The 20,658-nt window shown below is 41.0% G+C and overlaps 1 protein-coding gene across 2 annotated transcripts in view; it reads left to right on the forward strand.

Annotated features, from left to right (window-relative positions):
- Positions 1-17,545: 17,545 nt before the first annotated feature.
- LOC123180747 (lysine-specific demethylase JMJ15) overlaps positions 17,546-20,658 on the forward strand; it is a 7,066-nt gene continuing 3,953 nt past the window's right edge. For both annotated transcript variants that reach the window (XM_044592873.1, XM_044592874.1), the window contains exons 1-5: positions 17,546-17,846; positions 18,919-18,996; positions 19,070-19,576; positions 19,659-19,880; positions 20,254-20,415. In XM_044592873.1, coding sequence (XP_044448808.1) covers positions 17,712-17,846; positions 18,919-18,996; positions 19,070-19,576; positions 19,659-19,880; positions 20,254-20,415 — 1,104 coding nt within the window. In that variant the 5' untranslated portion in view covers positions 17,546-17,711. The remainder of the gene's footprint in view (positions 17,847-18,918; positions 18,997-19,069; positions 19,577-19,658; positions 19,881-20,253; positions 20,416-20,658) is intronic.

Here is a 20,658-nt window from a genome sequence, read left to right on the forward strand (position 1 = left end):
GCCTGGATATGAAGATTTTTTTCTCTGTAACCGACTTTGTACAACCCTAGTCCCCTCCGGTGTCTATATAAACCGGAGGGCTTAGTCCGTAGAGGCAAGAATCATAATCATAGTCATACAGGCTAGATCCTTAGGGTTTTAGCCATTACGATCTCGAGGTAGATCAACTCTTGTAATACTCGTATTCATCAAGATCAAACAAGCAGGAAGTAGGGTATTGCCTCCATAGAGAGGGCCCGAACCTGGGTAAACATCGTGTCCCCCGTCTCCTGTTACCATCGACCTTAGACGCATAGTTCGGGACCCCCTACCCGAGATCCGCCGATTTTGACACTGACACTCCCCCCTTCCATAAGTGTCGGAGGGGGAAGGAAAGAGAGGGGGAGAGAAGGAAAGAGGGAGGCTGAATCCTCCCCTTTCCTTCTCCCTTCCCTTCCTTTCCTTCTCCTATTCAGCCTATAGGGGGTGCACCAGCCCCTTAGGGGCTGGTCTGTCCCTCTCTTGGCCCATAAGGCCAATATAGTTTGCCGGGGGTTGCCCGGAACCCCTTACGGTGACCCGATACGTACAAGGTACCCCCAGAACATTTCCTGTGTCCGAATACTATTGTCCTACATATGAATCTTTACCTCTCAACCATTTTGAGACTCCTCGTCATGTCCGGGATCTCATCCGGGACTCCGAACAACATTCGGTCACCAAATCACATAACTCATATAATACAAAATCGTCATCGAACGTTAAGTGTGCGGACCCTACGGGTTCAGAACTATGTAGACATGACTGAGACACCTCTTCGGTCAATAAACAACAGCGGAACCTGGATGCTCATATTGGTTCCCACATATTCTACGAAGATCTTTATCGGTCGTACCGTAATGACAACATGCGTTATTCCCTTTGTCATCGGTATGTTACTTGCCCGAGGTTCGATCATCGGTATCTTCATACCTGGTTCAATCTCGTTACTGGCAAGTCTCTTTACTCGTTCCGTAATGCATCATCCCATAACTAACTCATTAGTCACATTTCTTGCAAGGCTTCTTATGATGTGCATTACCGAGAGGGCCCAGAGATACCTCTCCGATACTCAGAGTGATAAATCCTAATCCCGATCAATGCCTGCCCAACAAACACCTTCGGAGATACCTGTAGAGCATCTTTATAATCACTCAATTATGTTGTGACATTTGATAGCACATAAGGTATTCCTCCGTTATCCAGGAGTTGCATAATCTCATAGTCGAAGGAATATGTATTTGACATGAAGAAAGCAATAGCAAAAACTGAACGATCAACATGCTAAGCTAACGGATGGGTCTTGTCCATCACATCATTCTCCTAATGATGTGATCCCGTTCATCAAATGACAACACATGTCTATGGTTAGGAAACTTAACCATCTTTGATCAACGAGCTAGTCTAGTAGAGGCTTACTAGGGACACAGTGTTTGGTCTATGTATCCACACATGTATCGAATTTTCGGTTAATACAATTCTAGCATGAATAATAAACATTTATCATGATATAAGGAAATATAAATAAAAACTTTATTATTGCCTCTAGGGCATATTTCCTTCAGTCTCCCACTTGCACTAGAGTCAATAATCTAGATTACATTGTAATGATTCTAACACCCATGGAGTGTTGGTGTTGATCATGTTTTGCTCGTGGAAGAGGCTTAGTCAACGGGTCTGCTACATTCAGATCCGTACGTATTTTGCAAATCTCTATGTCTCCCTCCTTGACTTGATCATGGATGGAGTTGAAGCATCTCTTGATGTGTTTGGTTCTTTTGTGAAATCTGGATTCCTTCGCCAAGGCAATCGCTCTGGTATTGTCACAAAAGATTTTATTGGACCCGATGCACTAGGTATTACACCTAGATCGGATATGAACTCCTTCATCCAGACTCCTTCATTCGCTGCTTCCGAAGCAGCTATGTACTCCGCTTCACACATAGATCCTGCCACGACGCTTTGCTTGGAACTGCACCAACTGACAGCTCCACATTCAATATAAATACGTATTCGGTTTGTGACTTAGAGTCATCCGGATCAGTGTCAAAGCTAGCATCGACGTAACCATTTATGATGAGCTCTTTGTCACCTCCATAAACGAGAAACATATCCTTTGTCCTTTTCATGTACTTCTGGATCTTCTTGACCGATGTCAAGTGATCCACTCCTATATTACTTTGGTACCTCCCTACTAGACTTATAGCAAGGCACACATCAAGTCTGGTACACAACATAGCATACATGATAGAACCTATAGCTGAGGCATAGGGAATGATTTTTCATTTTCTCTCTATCTTCTGTAGTGGTTGGGCATTGAGTATGACTCAACTTCACACCTTGTAACACAGGCAAGAACCCTTTCTTTGACTGGTCCATTTTGAACTTCTTCAAAACTTTATCAAGGTATGTGCTTTGTGAAAGTCCAATTAAGTGTCTTGATCTATATCTATAGATCTTGATGCCTAATATATAAGTAGCTTCACCGAGGTCTTTCATTGAAAAACTCTTATTCAAGTATCCTTTTATGCTATCTAGAAATTCTATATCATTTCCAATCAACAATATGTCATCCACATACAATATTAGAAGTGCTATAGAGCTCCCACTCACTTTCTTGTAAAAATAGGCTTCTCCGAAAGTCTGTATAAAATCATATGCTTTGGTCACACTATCAAAGCGTATATTCCAACTCAGAGATGCTTGCACCAATCCATAAATGGATCGCTGGAGCTTGCACACTTTGTTAGCACCTTTAGGATCGAAAAAACCTTCTGGTTGCATCATATACAACTCTTCTTTGAGAAATCCATTAAGGAATGTAGTTTTGACGTCCATTTGCCAGATTTCATAATCATAAAATGCGGCAATTGCTAACATGATTCGGACAAACTTAAGCATCGCTACGGGTGAGAAAGTCTCATCGTAGTCAACTCCTTTTGTCGAAAACCTTTCGCAACAAGTCGAGCGTGCAGACAATAACATTACCATCAGTGTCGGTCGTCTTCTTGAAGATCCATTTATTCTCTATGGCTTGCCGATCATCGGGCAAGTCAACCAAAGTCCACACTTTGTTCTCATACATGGATCCTATCTCGATTTCATGGCCTTTATAGGAATCTGGGCTCATCATCACTTCCTCATAGTTCGTAGGTTCGTCATGGTCTAGTAACAAGACTTCTAGAACAGGATTACCATACCACTAAGGTGCGAAACGTGCTCTGGTTGACCTACGAGGTTCAGTAGTAACTTGATCTGAAGTTTCATGATCATTATCATTAGCTTCCTCTCTAGTTGGTGTAGGCATCACTGAAACTGATTTCTGTGATGAGCTACTTTCCAATTCGAGAGAAGGTACAATTACCTCATCAAGTTCTACTTTCCTCCCACTCACTTCTTTCGAGAGAAACTCCTTCTCTAGAAAGGATCCATTCTTAGCAACAAAGATCTTGTCTTTGGATCTGTGATAGAAGGTGTACCCAACAGTTTCTTTTGGGTATCCCATGAAGATGCACTTCTCCGATTTGGGTTCGAGCTTATCAGGCTGAAGCTTTTTCACATAAGCATCGCAACCCCAAACTTTAAGAAATGACAGCTTAGGTTTCTTGCCAAACCACAGTCCATATGGTGTCGTCTCAATGGATTTAGATGGTGCCCTATTTAAAGTGAATGCAGCTGTCTCTAATGCATAACCCCGAAATGATAGTGGTAAATCGGTAAGAGACATCATAGATCGCACCATATCTAATAAAGTACGGTTACAATGTTCGGACACACCATTACGCTGTGGTGTTCCAGGTGGCGTGAGTTGTGAAATTATTCCACATTGTTTTAAATGAAGGCCAAACTCGTAACTCAAATATTCACCTCCGCGATCAGATTGTAGAAACTTTATTTTCTTATTACGATGATTCTCCACTTCACTCTGAAATTCTTTGAACTTTTCAAATGTTTCAGACTTGTTTTTCGTTAAGTAGATATACCCATATCTGCTTAAATCATCTGTGAAGGTTAGAAAATAATGTTACCCGCCGCGAGCCTCAACACTCATCGGATCGCATACATTGGTATATATTATTTCCAATAAGTCAGTGGCTCGTTCCATTGTTCCGGAGAACGGAGTTTTAGTCATCTTGCCTGTGAGGCATGGTTCGCAAGCATCAAATGATTCATAATCAAGTGATTCCAAAAGTCCATCCGCATGGAGTTTCTTCATGCGCTTTACACCAATATGACCTAAACGGCAGTGCCACAAATATGTTGCACTATCATTATCAACTTTGCATCTTTTGTCAGCAATATTATGAATATGTGTATCACCACGATAGAGATTCAACAAAAATAGACCACCCTTCTGAAGGAAATATCCCTAGAGGCAATAATAAATTTATTATTTATTTCCTTATATCATGATAAATGTTTATTATTCATGCTAGAATTGTATTAACCGGAAACATGATACATGTGTGAATACATAGACAAACAGAGTGTCACTAGTATGCCTCTACTTGACTAGCTCGTTGATCAAAGATGGTTATGTTCCTAACCATTGACATGAGTTGTCATTTGATTAATGGGATCACATCATTAGGAGAATGATGTGATTGACTTGACCCATTCCGTTAGCTTAGCACTCGATCGTTTAGTATGTTGCTATTGCTTTCTTCATGACTTATACATGTTCCTATGACTATGAGATTATGCAACTCCCGTTTACCGGAGGAACACTTTGTGTGCTACCAAACGTCACAACGTAACTGAGTGATTATAAAGGTGCTCTACAGGTGTCTCCGAAGGTACTTGTTGGGTTGGCGTATTTCGAGATTAGGATTTGTCACTCCGATTGTCGGAGAGGTATCTCAGGGCCCACTCGATAATGCACATCACTATAAGCCTTGCAAGCATTGTAACTAATGAGTTAGTTGCGAGATGATGTATTACGGAACGAGTAAAGAGACTTGCCGGTAACGAGATTGAACTAGGTATCGAGATACCGACGATCGAATCTCGGGCAAGTAACATACTGATGACAAAGGGAACTACGTATGTTGTTATGCGGTCTGACCGATAAAGATCTTCGTAGAATATGTGGGAGCCAATATGAGCATCCAGGTTCCGCTATTGGTTATTGACCGGAGAGGTGTCTCGATCATGTCTACATAGTTCTCGAACCCGTAGGGTCCGCACGCTTAACGTTACGATGACGGTTATATTATGAGTTTATGTGTTTTGTTGTACCGAAGGAGTTCGGAGTCCCGGATGAGATCGGGGACATGACGAGGAGTCTCGAAATGGCCGAGACGTAAAGATCGATATATTGGACGACTATATTCGGACTTCGGAAAGGTTCCGAGTGATTCGGGTATTTTTCGGAGTACCGGAGAGTTACGGGAATTCGTATTGGGCCTTAATGGGTCATACGGGAAAGGAGAGAAAGGCCCCAAAGGGTGGCCGCACCCCTCCCCATGGACTAGTCCGAATTGGACTAGGGAGGGGGGCCGCCACCTTCCTTCCTTCTCCTTCTCCCTTCCCTTCTCCTACTCCAACAAGGAAAGGAGGAGTCCTACTCCCGGTGGGAGTAGGACTCCCCCTTGGCGCGCCCTCCTCCTAGGCCGGCCGCCTTCCCCCTTGCTCCCTTATATACGGGGGCAGGGGGCACCCCATACACACAACAATTGATCTATTGATCTCTTAGCCGTGTGCGGTGCCCCCCTCCACCATATTACACCTCGATAATATCGTAGCGGTGCTTAAGCGAAGCCCTGCGTCGGTAGAATATCATCATTGTCACCACGCCGTCGTGCTGACGAAACTCTCCCTCAACACTCGGCTGGATAGGAGTTCGAGGGACGTCATCGAGCTGAACGTGTGCTAAACTCGGAGGTGCCGTGCGTTCGGTACTTGATCGGTCGGATCGTGAAGACGTACGACTACATCAACCGCGTTGTGTTAACGCTTCCGCTTTCGGTCTACGAGGGTACGTGGACAACACTCTCCCCTCTCGTTGCTATGCATCACCATGATCTTGCGTGTGCGTAGGAATTTTTTTGAAATTACTACGTTCCCCAACAGTGGCATCCGAGCCTGGTTTTATGCGTTGATGTTATATGCACGAGTAGAACACAAGTGAGTTGTGGGCGATATAAGTCATACTGCTTACTAGCATGTCATATTTTGGTTCAGCGGTATTGTGAGATGAAGCGGCCCGGACCGACATTACGCGTACGCTTACGCGAGACTGGTTTTACCGTTGTGAGCACTCGTTGCTTAAAGGTGACTGGCGGGTGTCTGTCTCTCTCACTTTAGTTGAACTGAGTGTGGCTATGCCCGGTCCTTGCGAAGGTTAAAACAGCACCAACTTGACAAACTATCGTTGTGGTTTTGATGCGTAGGTAAGAACGGTTCTTGCTAAGCCCGTAGCAGCCACGTAAAACTTGCAACAACAAAGTAGAGGACGTCTAACTTGTTTTTGCAGGGCATGTTGTGATGTGATATGGTCAAGACATGATGCTATATTTTATTGTATGAGATGATCATGTTTTGTAACCGAGTTATCGGCAACTGGCAGGAGCCATATGGTTGTCGCTTTATTGTATGCAATGCAATCGCCATGTAATTGTTTTACTTTATCACTAAGTGGTAGCGATAGTCGTAAAAGCAATAGTTGGCGAGACGACAACGATGCTACGATGGAGATCAAGGTGTCGCGCCGGTGACGATGGTGATCATGACGGTGCTTCGGAGATGGAGATCACAAGCACAAGATGATGATGGCCATATCATATCACTTATATTGATTGCATGCGATGTTTATTTTTTATGCATCTTATCTTGCTTTCATTGACGGTAGCATTATAAGATGATCTCTCACTAAAATTTCAAGATAAAAGTGTTCTCCCTGAGTATGCACCGTTGCGAAAGTTCTTCGTGCTGAGACACCACGTGATGATCGGGTGTGATAGGCTCTACGTTCAAATACAACGGGTGCAAAACAGTTGCACACGCGGAATACTCAGGTTAAACTTGACGAGCCTAGCATATGCAGATATGGCCTCGGAACACTGAGACCGAAAGGTCAAGCGTGAATCATATAGTAGATATGATCAACATAGTGATGTTCACCATTGAAAACTACTCCATTTCACGTGATGATCGGTTATGGTTTAGTTGATTTGGATCACGTAATCACTTAGATGATTAGAGGGATGCCTATCTAAGTGGGAGTTCTTAAGTAATATGATTAATTGAACTTAAATTTATCATGAACTTAGTCCTGATAGTATTTTGCAAATTATGTTGTAGATCAATAGCTCGCGTTGTTGCTTCCCTGTGTTTATTTTTGATATGTTCCTAGAGAAAAATTATGTTGAAAGATGTTAGTAGCAAAGATGCGGATTGGATCCGTGATCTGAGGATTATCCTCATTACTGCACAGAAAAAATATGTCCTTGATGCACCGCTAGGTGACAGACCTATTGCAGGAGCAGATGCAGACGTTATGAACGTTTGGCTAGCTCAAATATGATGACTACTTGATAGTTTAGTGGACCATGCTTAACGGCTTAGAATCGGGACTTCAAAGACGTTTTGAACGTCATGGACCATATGAGATGTTCCAGGAGTTGAAGTTAATATTTCAAGCAAATACCCGAGTTGAGAGATATGAAGTCTCCAACAAGTTCTATAGCTAAAAGATGGAGGAGAATAGCTCAAGCAGTGAGCATGTCCTCAGATTGTCTGGGTACTACAATCGCTTGAATCAAGTGGGAGTTAATCTTCCAGATAAAATAGTGATTGACAGAATTCTCTAGTCACCATCACCAAGTTAGTAGAACTTCGTGATGAACTATAGTATGCAAGGGATGACGAAAGTAATTCCCGAGCTCTTCGTGATGCTAAAATCGACGAAGGTAGAAATCAAGAAAAACATCAAGTGTTGATGGTTGACAAGACCACTAGTTTCAAGAAAAGGGCAAAGGGAAGAAGGGGAACTTCAAGAAGAACAGCAAGCAAGTTGCTGTTCAGGAGAAGAAACCCAAATCTGGACCTAAGCCTGAGACTGAGTGCTTCTACTGCAAGCAGACTGGTCACTGGAAGCGGAACTACCCCAACTATTTGGTGGATAAGAAGGATGGCAAAGTGAACAAAGGTATATTGGATATACATGTTATTGATGTGTACTTTACTAGTGTTTATAGCAACCCCTCGGTATTTGATACTGGTTTAGTTGCTAAGAGCAGTAACTCGAAACGGGAGTTGCAGAATAAACAGAGACTAGTAAAAGGCGAGGTGACGATGTGCGTTGGAAGTAGTTCCAAGATTGATATGATCATCATTGCACACTCCCTATACTTTCGGGATTAGTGTTGAAACTAAATAAGTGTTATTTGGTGTTTGCGTTGAGCATGAATATGATTTGATCATGTTTGTTGCAATACGGTTATTCATTTAAATTAGAGAATAATTGTTGTTCTGTTTACATGAATATGACTTGATCATGTTTGTTGCAATACTGTTATTCATTTAAATTAGAGAATAATTGTTGTTCTGTTTACATGAATAAAACCTTCTATGGTCATAGACCCAATAAAATGGTTTGTTGGATCTCGATCGTAGCGATACACATATTCATAATAATGAAGCCAAAAGATGCAAAGTTAATAATGATAGTGCAACTTATTTGTGGCACTGCCGTTTAGGTCATATTGGTGTAAAGCGCATGAAGAAACTCCATACTGATGGGATTTTGGAATCACTTGATTATGAATCACTTGATGCTTGCAAAACCGTGCCTCATGGGCAAGATGACTAAAACGCCGTTCTCCGGAACTATGGAGAGAGCAACAGATTTGTTGGAAATCATACATACAGATGTATGTGGTCCGATGAATATTGAGGCTCGTAGCAGGTATCATTATTTTCTGACCTTCACAGATGATTTGAGCAGATATGGGTATATCTACTTAATGAAACAGAAGTCTGAAATATTTGAAAAGTTCATATAATTTCAGAGTGAAGCGGAAAATCATCGTAACAAGAAAATAAAGTTTCTACGATCTGATCGTGGAGAAGAGTATTTGAGTTACGAGTTTGGCCTTCAGTTAAAACAATGTGAAATAGTTTCACTACTTACGCCACCTGAAACACCACAGTGTAATGGTGTGTCCGAACATCGTAACCGTACTTTATTAGATATGGTGCGATATATGATGTCTCTTACCGATCTACCACTATTTGTTTTGGGGTTATGCATTAGAGACAGCTGCATTCACGTTAAATAGGGCACCATCTAAAATCCGTTGAGACGACGCCTTATGAACTGTGGTTTGGCAAGAAACCAAAGTTGTCGTTTCTTAAAGTTTGGGGTTGCGATGCTTATGTGAAAAGGTTTCATCCTGGTAAGCTCAAACCCAAATCGGAGAAATGTGTCTTCATAGGATACCCAAAGGAGACAGTCGGGTACACCTTCTATCACAGATCCGAAGGCAAGATATTCGTTGCTAAGAATGGATCCTTTCTAGAGAAGGAGTTTCTCTCGAAAGAAGTGAGTGGGAGGAAAGTAGAACTTGATGAGGTAACTGTACCTGCTCCCTTATTGGAAAGTAGTTCATCACAGAAATCTGTTCCTGTGACTCCTACACCAATTAGTGAGGAAGTTAATGATGATGATCATGTAACTTCAGATCAAGTTACTACCAAACCTCGTAGGTCAACCAGAGTAAGATCCGCACCAGAGTGGTATGGTAATCCTGTTCTGGAGGTTATGTTACTAGACCATGACGAACCTACGAACTATGAAGAAGCGATGGTGAGCCCAGATTCCGCAAAATGGCTTGAGGTCATGAAATCTGAGATGGGATCCATGTATGAGAACAAAGTATGGACTTTGATTGACTTGCCCAATGATCGGCGAGCCATTGAGATTAAATGGATCTTCAAGAGGAAGACAGACAGTGGTAGTAGTGTTACTATCTACAAAGCTAGAATTGTCGCAAAAAGGTTTTCGACAAGTTCAACGTGTTGACTACGATGAGAGTTTCTCACTCGTATCTATGCTTAAGTCTGTCTGAATCATGTTAGCAATTGCCGCATTTTATGAAATATGGCAAATGGATAAACAAAACTGCATTCCTTAATGGATTTATTAAAGAAGAGTTGTATATGATGCAACCAGGAGGTTTTGTCAATCCTAAAAGTGCTAACAAAATATGCAAGCTCCAGCGATCCATCTATGGACTGGTGCAAGCATCTCGGAGTTGGAATATATGCTTTGATAAGTTGATCAAAGGATATAGTTTTATAGAGACTTGCGGTGAAGCCTGTATTTACAAGAAAGTGAGTGGGAGCACTACAGCATTTCTGATAAGTATATGTGAATGACATATTGTTGATCGGAAATAATGTAGAATTATTCTGCAAAGCATAAAGGAGTGTTTGAAAGGAGTTTTTCAAAGAAAGACCTCGGTGAAGCTGCTTACATATTGAGCATCAAGATCTATAGAGATAGATCAAGACGCTTGATAAGTTTTTTCAATGAGTACATACCTTAACAAGATTTTGAAGTAGTTCAAAATAGAACAGTCAAAGAAAGAGTTCTTGCCTGTGTTACAAGGTGTGAAATTGAGTAAGACTCAAAGCCTGACCACGGCAGAAGATAGAAAGAGAATGAAAGTCATTCCCTATGCCTTGGCCATAGGTTCTATAAAGTATGCCATGCTGTGTACCAGATCTATTGTATACCCTACACTGATTTTGGCAAGGGAGTACAATAGTGATCTAGGAGTAGATCACTGGACAGCGGTCAAAATTATCCTTAGTGGAATAAGGATATGTTTCTCGATTATTGAAGTGACAAAAGGTTCGTCGTAAAGGGTTACGTCGATGCAAGTTTTGACACAGATCTGGATGACTCTAAGTCTCGATCTAGATACATATTGAAAGTGGGAGCAATTAGCTAGAGTAGCTCCGTGCAGAGCATAGTAGACATAGAAATTTGCAAAATACTTACGGATCTGAATGTGATAGACCCGTTGACTAAAATTATCTCACAAGCAAAACATGATCACACCTTAGTACTCTTTGGGTGTTAATCACATAGCGATGTGAACTAGATTACTGACTCTAGTAAACCCTTTGGGTGTTGGTCACATGACGATGTGAACTATGGGTGTTAATCACATGGTGATGTGAACTATTGATGTTAAATCACATGGCGATGTGAACTAGATTATTGACTCTAGTGCAAGTGGGAGACTGAAGGAAATATGCCCTAGAGGCAATAATAAATTTATTATTTATTTCCTTATATCATGATAAATGTTTATTATTCATGCTAGAATTGTATTAACCGGAAACATGATACATGTGTGAATACATAGACAAACAGAGTGTCACTAGTATGCCTCTACTTGACTAGCTCGTTGATCAAAGATGGTTATGTTTCCTAGCCATTGACATGAGTTGTCATTTGATTAATGGGATCACATCATTAGGAGAATGATGTGATTGACTTGACCCATTCCGTTAGCTTAGCACTCAATCGTTTAGTATGTTGCTATTGCTTTCTTCATGACTTATACATGTTCCTATGACTATGAGATTATGCAACTCCCGTTTACCGGAGGAACACTTTGTGTGCTACCAAACGTCACAACGTAACTGGGTGATTATAAAGGTGCTCTACAGGTGTCTCCGAAGGTACTTGTTGGGTTGGCGTATTTCGAGATTAGGATTTGTCACTCCGATTGTCGGAGAGGTATCTCTGGGCCCACTCGGTAATGCACATCACTATAAGCCTTGCAAGCATTGTAACTAATGAGTTAGTTGCGGGATGATGTATTACGGAACGAGTAAAGAGACTTGCCGGTAACGAGATTGAACTAGGTATCGAGATACCGACGATCGAATCTCGGGCAAGTAACATACTGATGACAAAGGGAACTACGTATGTTGTTATGCGGTCTGACCGATAAAGATCTTCGTAGAATATGTGGGAGCCAATATGAGCATCCAAGTTTCGCTATTGGTTATTGACCGGAGAGGTTTCTCGGTCATGTCTACATAGTTCCTATGCGGTACCCAACCGTGCACCATGCCGTACCAATCCAGAGGAGACGAAGGAGATTATGCGTCAAGTACAAGAGCTGCTCAACAAAGGTTATATACGCGAATATCTTAGTCCTTGTGTTGTTCCTATTATACTAGTGCCTAAAAAGGATGGTACGTCGCGTATGTGTGTTGATTGTAGAGGCATTAATAATATTACTATTCGTTATCGTCATCCTATTCCTAGGCTAGATGATATGCTTGATGAATTGAGTGGCTCTACAATATTCTCCAAAGTTGATTTGCGTAGTGGATACCATCAAATTCGTATGAAATTGGGAGATGAATGGAAAACAGCATTTAAAACTAAGTTTGGTTTATATGAGTGGTTAGTCATGCCTTTTGGGTTAACTAATGCACCTAGTACTTTCATGAGACTAATGAACAAAGTTTTACGTGCTTTCATTGGACGATTTGTGGTAGTCTATTTTGATGATATACTGATTTATAACAAATCTTTGGAAGAACATTTGGAACATTTACGTGCTGTTTTTATTGCTCTACGTGATGCACGTTTGTTTGGTAACCTTGGGAAGTGCACCTTTTGCACTGACCGAGTATCTTTTCTTGGCTATGTTGTTACTCCACAGGGAATTGAAGTTGATAAAGCCAAGATTGAAGCTATTCAGAGTTGGCCGCAGCCCAAAATGGTCACACAAGTGAGGAGTTTTCTTGGACTCGCTGGTTTCTATAGGCGTTTTGTGAGAGATTTTAGCACCATTGCTGCACCTTTCAATGAGCTTACAAAGAAGGATGTGCCTTTTGTTTGGGGTACCGCATAGGAAGAAGCCTTCACGGTATTGAAAGATAAGTTGACACATGCTCCTTTACTCCAACTTCCTGATTTTAATAAGACTTTTGAGCTTGAATGTGATGCTAGTGGAATTGGATTAGGAGGTGTGTTATTACAAGATGACAAACCTGTTGCATACTTTTCTGAAAAATTGAGTGGGCCTAGTCTGAACTATTCTACTTATGATAAAGAATTATATGCTCTTGTTCGGACTTTAGAGACATGGCAACATTATTTATGGCCCAAAGAATTTGTTATACATTCTGATCATGAATCTTTGAAACATATTAAAAGTCAAGCTAAACTGAATCGTAGACATGCTAAATGGGTTGAATTCATTGAGACTTTCCCTTATGTCATTAAACACAAGAAGGGTAAAGAAAATGTTATTGCTGATGCTTTGTCTCGTCGCTATACTATGCTTTCACAACTTGACTTCAAAATATTTGGTTTGGAGACCATCAAAGATCAATATGTGCATGATGCTGATTTTAAAGATGAATGCAGAATTCTAAAGAAGGACGAACATGGAAAAAGTTCGTTATTAATGATGGCTTTGTGTTCCGTGCTAACAAGCTATGCATTCCTACTAGCTCTGTTCGTCTTTTGTTGTTGCAGGAGGCGCATGGAGGAGGATTAATGGGACACTTTGGTGTGAAGAAGACGGAGGACGTACTTGCTACACATTTCTTTTGGCCAAAGATGAGACGGGATGTTGAGCGTTTTGTTGCTCGCTGCACTACATGTCAAAAAGCTAAGTCACGACTCAATCCTCATGGTTTATATATGCCTTTGCCTGTACCTAGTGTTCCTTGGGAGGATATATCTATGGACTTTGTTTTAGGTTTACCTCGAACAAAGAAGGGGAGGGATAGCATATTTGTTGTCGTGGATAGATTCTCGAAAATGGCACACTTTATACCATGTCATAAAAGCGATGATGCTGTTAATGTTGCTGATTTGTTCTTTCGTGAAATTATTCGCTTGCATGGTGTGCCAAGTACTATTGTTTCAGATCGTGATACTAAATTTCTTAGCCACTTTTGGAGATGTTTATGGGCTAAGTTGGGGACTAAACTGCTTTTTAGTACTACTTGTCACCCCCAAACTGATGGTCAAACTGAAGTAGTCAATAGAACATTGTCTACTATGCTTAGGGCTGTTTTGAAGAATAATAAGAAAATGTGGGAAGAATGCTTGCCTCATATTGAATTTGCTTATAATCGTTCGTTGCATTCTACTACTAAGATGTGCCCTTTTGAAATTGTGTATGGTTTCCTACCTCATGCACCCATTGATTTGTTGCCTCTTCCATCTTCGGAGAAGGTTAATTTTGATGCTAAACATTGAGGGTATGAATGTTAAATATAAACTTGCTGGAGATAAGGGTAGAAAACATGTTGTCTTTGCACCTAGAGATCTTGTTTTGTTACATTTGCGTAAGGATGGGTTTCCTAATTTGCGCAAATCAAAGCTAATGCCACGTGCTGATGGTCCTTTTAAGGTGTTAGAGAAAATAAATGATAATGCATATAAACTTGAGCTGCCTGCAGATTTTGGGGTTAGTCCCACTTTTAACATTGCAGATTTGAAGCCTTATTTGGGTGAGGGAGATGAGCTTCCGTCGAGGACGACTTCATTTCAAGAAGGGGAGGATGATGAGGACATCAATACCATTGTTACACCCACAACCCCTACTACTACATATACTGGACCAATTACTAGAGCTCGCGCACGCCAATTAAATTATCAGGTACTTTCGTTTCTTGGTAATGATTCTAATATTCATGAGAATATGATGCTGCCTAAATTGGATACATTTGTTTTGCTTACAAATGAAGGGCCTGGCATGGATAAGAGGGATGAACATTGGAGCAAGAACAAGCATGGAGTTGATGGCGTGCGCAAGGGGAACAAGAATGGAGTTACAAGTGATGATTTCAGGACTTTGAAGCCACCATAATGAGTGCATGAAGCCTTGGATGAAATATACAAGATGCCACTTCATAAACTTCGTCCAGAGGCTATTCTAGGTGCTACGTCACCTTATTATTGGGCCAGGCCCATGTAATTTCGAAATACATAAGTATAGGCTGTTTTTAGAGTCCGTATGTGTGGGGAAACAAGAGATAGGGTTTGTTTCGGACCCCTTCCCCAAGGGCCACAAAATTCCCCCCCTCTTCCTCCATATATACAGCCCTTAGGGCATCGTTTAGACTTTGGGTTTTGTTCAGATTAAAAGTTCGCCATAGCTGCAACTTCGCGTACTTCGTTTGTGTTCAACGACCAGACCAAGGCGTCACAGAACCCCACCTTCATTAATAAAGCTTTCCTCTTATATTCGCAATATCCAGATTGCAATCTTAGTTTCTTGCTTGTTCTTCGTTTGCTCGCAGGAAACAGGCCCTCGTGGTCAGGTTGATCGTGCTCCGGCGTGGTCAATAACCCTCGGAAGTTGGTTTAGCGATTGCTAAGGCGCGGCGTCTCGCACGTTCGTAGTCGGATCGTCAAGGTCGACTCCCACAGAAAACGATAGCCACCATCTCATCGAAACATCGGGACACCTTTGCCTCTATCAGTGTGTAAGGAAGAAAAATCAGCATGGAGGGATGGTGGTGGCAAGTGAAGATGAAAATAAAGGAAAAAAATCGTGCGTACCGGCATACCAACTCCCCTTTTAATAGTAAAAATATATGTGATTTGATAATTTAAGAAATATATGTAATTTGGTAATGTAGTAAAAAGGATATGCTTTTTTATTGTACTAGTAAAGTTGTGATTGTTATTTAATAGTAGAAATAATGGCAATAATAAATGGTAGCACATTAAGCAATATCTGATTTTGATTTTGTTTTGAAGGGTTATTGAGAAAAATCTTCATGTCTGTCTTTTAAGAAGGTGATCTCATATATATGGTGTAATTTCTGAATTTTTGATTATCCATTATTTAAGTAATTAAATTGAATAGCACATGCCAAAGCAAGCATGAAACAAGACCTTTCCCTTTAATAAGATTTGGTTTTTAAATGAAATGGAGAAAATAAACCAGTGGGAGGGGTGGTGGAAGAAGAGACGAAAATAAACCAGTGAGAGGGGGTGGTGGCAGGTGAGGCGAAATAGACCGGCGAAAATAAATCAGGATACCGGGCTACCAAATCCCCTTTAGGAGTAGAGATATGATTAGCCCAAAATAAAATGATTTGAGGGCATGCGTAAATCAATTAAATACCCTTGATCAATGATTAATTATTTCATGACTAATATGAACCTGATACAATTTTTTTATGGACCCTTGTGTAGCGCCGACGGATATTTTAGTGGATGAAGAAGTTAGCATTTGCTTTGTAATGAAACATGTGACGGTGTGCTTCCATATATCTTTGCCTATGGATTCCCTTCCCTTGCCACAACATATCTCAACCGCAAACGAATCAAAAAAAAATATACGTTAAACTATTTAAATAACCCACATTATAAGTGTTACACATGTGGCACGGAGTAATGCCGCTCCGACGTTTTTACAACTAAAATTGCCATTAAAGAAAACCCTCAAAAAAGCTGAAACTTGTCATCCAAATAGAAAAATGCCATGCTTCACAACTAAGTTGTCATCCTTAGGTAACTAAATTTCTCATAAAAAATGTCAGGATAAAATTGCTTCGTGCCACATCATGTGGCACTTATCATGATCAGATTTACGAGTAACTTGCGAACCAACCTGTGGTTGGATGGTTAGAGGGATTGTGATATTCTCAGCCCATTAGGGTTCAAATCCTGGTGTTCGATTTATTTCTGGATTTATTTCAGGATTTCCGAGACGTTCCCGTCGACGACGAGGTGTCTACGGTTACTTCGTAAATTTCAAGATGATATGTCGGCTCAGTCTATCGGAGGTGCTCATAGGGTAATATGATTAATTACTTCATGACTAATATGAACCTGATACAAATTTCTTATAGACCCTTGTGTCGCGCCGACGTATATTTCGGTGGATGAAGAAATTAGCGTTTGCTTTGTAATGAAACATGTGATGGTGTGCTTCCATATATCTTTGCCTATGGATTCTCTTCCCACAACATATCTCAACCGCAAACCAATCAAAAAAATATATACGTTAAACTATTTAAATAACCTAAATTATAAGTGTTACACATGTGGCACGGAGTAATCCCGCTCCAACGTTTTTACAACTAAAATTGCCATTCAAAAAAAAAAACCCTCAAAAAAGCTGAAACTTGTCATCCAAACAGAAAAATGCCATGCTTCACAACTAAGTTGTCATCCTCAGGACTAAATTTGTCATAAAAAATGTCAGGACAAAATTGCTTCGTGCCATATCGTGTGGCACTTATCCTGATCAGATTTACGAGTAACTTGCGAACCAACCTGTGGTTGGATGGTTAGAGGGACTATGATATCCTCAGCCCAGGCTCAGTCTTTTGGAGGTGCTTATAGGGTAGGGTGTGCGTTTATAGGGGTGAGTGTATTCGCGTGTATATGAGTGCTTGCATCTGTTAAAAAAATTTTACAAGTGACTTAATAGTAACCTAAACCCTAGCCAGTCGGCTACTGCAGGGCTGTCCTTCTAAAACACGTTACTCAGGCTGAACGAGTAGAAGAATACAGCGGCGCCCTACCCCGCCACCCCGAGCACGACCCTAACTCGGACCCCGGCTGCAGAGCACGTGCGGGGGTCGTCACCTCCCGGTAAAACCAAATCGCGACGCGGGGTGTGAGGACTTCCCTTTCCGCGATAGCTTCTTCTGACCACCAACGCATCTCGCCCGCCGCGCCCATGATTTCCTCCTCCGCCTCCCCCAGGGAGGAGGAGGGCGGCGGCCCCCGTTTGCCCTCGCCCCGCGGCAAGAAAAGGAGAATGCGAGGCAGAACGGCCTCGCCGGAGCCGGCTTCCACGGCCGAGCCGCCGCAGGTACGGGTCTCGAAGATATTACATGCTAGTAGATCAGGCCGTGTTATTTTTTTTAATACCATGGACGGGTTGTTTTATTTGTTCCTATTGATTGAAGAACTGTTCTTGATGAGCGGTTGTGTACGTCGAGAATCGTTCCTGTTGGTTTGTTTGGTTCGGAAGCAGTAGCGGTTTTGTTTGATTGACGAGGGATATAATATCTGTTATGCGTATACTATGAATTGTTTCCCGTTTGCTCGTATAGATTTCAATGTATAGGTCATGACTCAATTCTAGGGCAATGGAATCTATGCAGCAGTGAGATGCGATTTGTGGAGGGCGTGTGTTCCATGCTGGTTCTTGGGCCCGGTTGTGGATTGGAAAACATTAGTTGAATTGATGAACGCATGCAAGGAAGGAGATGGGAGTGGGGGAGGGGGGTCACGTATTTTGCGATTGCGGATTGGGGGAATTGGTCTTCGATTTGTATATTGCCTGATTGATGATTATGTGTTTCTTTGTAATATATTTTTTGTGTTCTAGAATTCCGAGAAAAAGATCTAGTTTCCCCCAAAAGATCATGTTGATTGTATAATTGTGGTGCAAACTTTTGAACAATCTGGGTGGATCTGACCTACATAAATTCGTTTTGACTTGTAGGAATACAATTTGTGAGTCTTGTTCCGATTGGGTACTTCTCCTATGCAATTGAATCTGCAATTCCATTGATAAGTTATGCAAACATAGAGATCTCGAACTATGAAATAATTTTACTAATTCACCAATCATTGATACGATCCATGGGTTAAATTCATAAGGAGATTATACAATACATTAGTATGCTGAACTCGGTCTAAATTCCTGCCTACTATGAGAACATTAGCCCTGTAGTGCTTTCCAATTAAGTGAAATTTTAATCTAGAAGTTGATCTTGTTATGACTACTATTTCTCAGGGTGGCGGAACAACAACTGTACGCCCTTGAAAAGTTTCAACTTGATCAGCGCAAATTTATCATTTTCCATCGCTTGCAGTTTATGTGATTATCATGTGCCTAATTTGTTTGTCTCATTTCTTTAATTTATTATGGGCAGACATATGGAAAGTGGCATCCGGATGAATCGAACAGACCTGAAATTGATGATGCCCCTGTTTTTACCCCAACTGAGGAGGTTTGTGGACTATTCTCTTCACTAGCAGAACTATGTTATGTGACATTGACAGTGTATAACTCTTTTACATCAGGAATTCAAAGATGCAATTGGGTACATTGCTAGCATTCGTCCTCAAGTAGAAAAATATGGAATTTGTCGTATTGTTCCACCATCTTCTTGGAGACCACCATGTCCTCTAAAGGAGAAGAGCTTTTGGAAATGTACAGAGTTCAACACCCGAGTTCAACAAGTTGACAAGCTTCAAAATCGGGAACCCAAAAAAAAACAAACACAACCTCGAGTTCAGAAGAAAAGAAAGAGAAGAAAGAAACTGAGGTTTGGGATGTCTCAGAAGCGACGTAGCGCTGAGTCTGCAGACCAGGATGAGAAGTTTGGCTTTCAGTCTGGCTCAGATTTCACACTAGAGGAGTTCCAGAAATACGCTGATATGTTCAAGGAGCAATATTTTGGAATGAAGGGAAGTGATGAAATTTCTCTTTTTGAAATTAAACAGCACAAAGAAATGTGGCGACCATCAGTTGAGGAAATTGAGGGAGAATATTGGCGGATAGTTGTATGCCCTGATGATGAAGTTGAGGTACCCCGGTTGCTTATATGTAGATTATGCTCTTATTAGGATTTAAGTTTTTACTGATTGACATCAAACAATCTTTGCGTAGGTGGATTACGGCGCTGATCTGGACACTGCAATATTTAGTAGTGGATTCCCTAAATCATATCTATCAGATGCAAATAAGCAAGATCCATATGGTTTATCTTGCTGGAACTTGAATAATCTGCGACGACAACCTAGATCTGTTCTTTCATTTGAAACTGAGGATATATCTGGTGTTGTGGTCCCTTGGCTTTATGTTGGGATGTGTTTCTCATCATTTTGCTGGGTAAGATTTTTCATTCTTCTATTTCTCATCCATCTCATGAAATGTTGATAATAATAGTATAATGCTCCTAAATCATGTGCGCACGCAAGTTGGCTTGAACCTTGCTAAGTACTCCCTCTGTAAACAAATGTAGGACGTTTTTGCAGTTTAAATTAAACTGCTAAAACATCTTACATTTGTGTACAGAGGGAATATATTGCAGTATTTTTGTAGGTGGTTGAAAGATGCTAGTAGCTGAGTGCTTCAAATCTTCTGTGCCACGCAACCCTTTTATTGGGTTATCTTGAGGCTAATAATTTAAATATATACATGCCTGTGACACGTTGATTAGGGTCCACGTTCTCATATATCCTTGTTCTTTATGTTGCTGTAGCATGTGGAAGATCATTTCCTTTATTCTCTGAATTACATGCATTTTGGTGAACAAAAAGTATGGTATGGTGTTCCTGGTGAAAATGCAGTGAAGCTAGAAGATGCTATGAGAAGGAACTTGCCAAGACTATTTGAAGAACAGCCTGATCTCCTGCATGAGCTGGTAACATTTTTATTGTGTAATGACCTAGTGATTATGATAACAAGAACCCACTGTTTGCAATGTAACCTAGTAAATGCTTTTTGGAACCAAGAGTCCATGTGGATTGAAAACTACTTACCATCGTTCAAAGAATCAAAGAGAGCATTATGCATTTTTCTTCAGTGAACACATTACTTTATTCAGTATCATTGCCTGCTTTTTTATCATAATTTTCATGATTTATAATCGGATTATTAGTTGGAG

This window comes from Triticum aestivum, chromosome 1D, assembly GCF_018294505.1.
Source record: "Triticum aestivum cultivar Chinese Spring chromosome 1D, IWGSC CS RefSeq v2.1, whole genome shotgun sequence".
NCBI lineage: Eukaryota > Viridiplantae > Streptophyta > Magnoliopsida > Poales > Poaceae > Triticum > Triticum aestivum.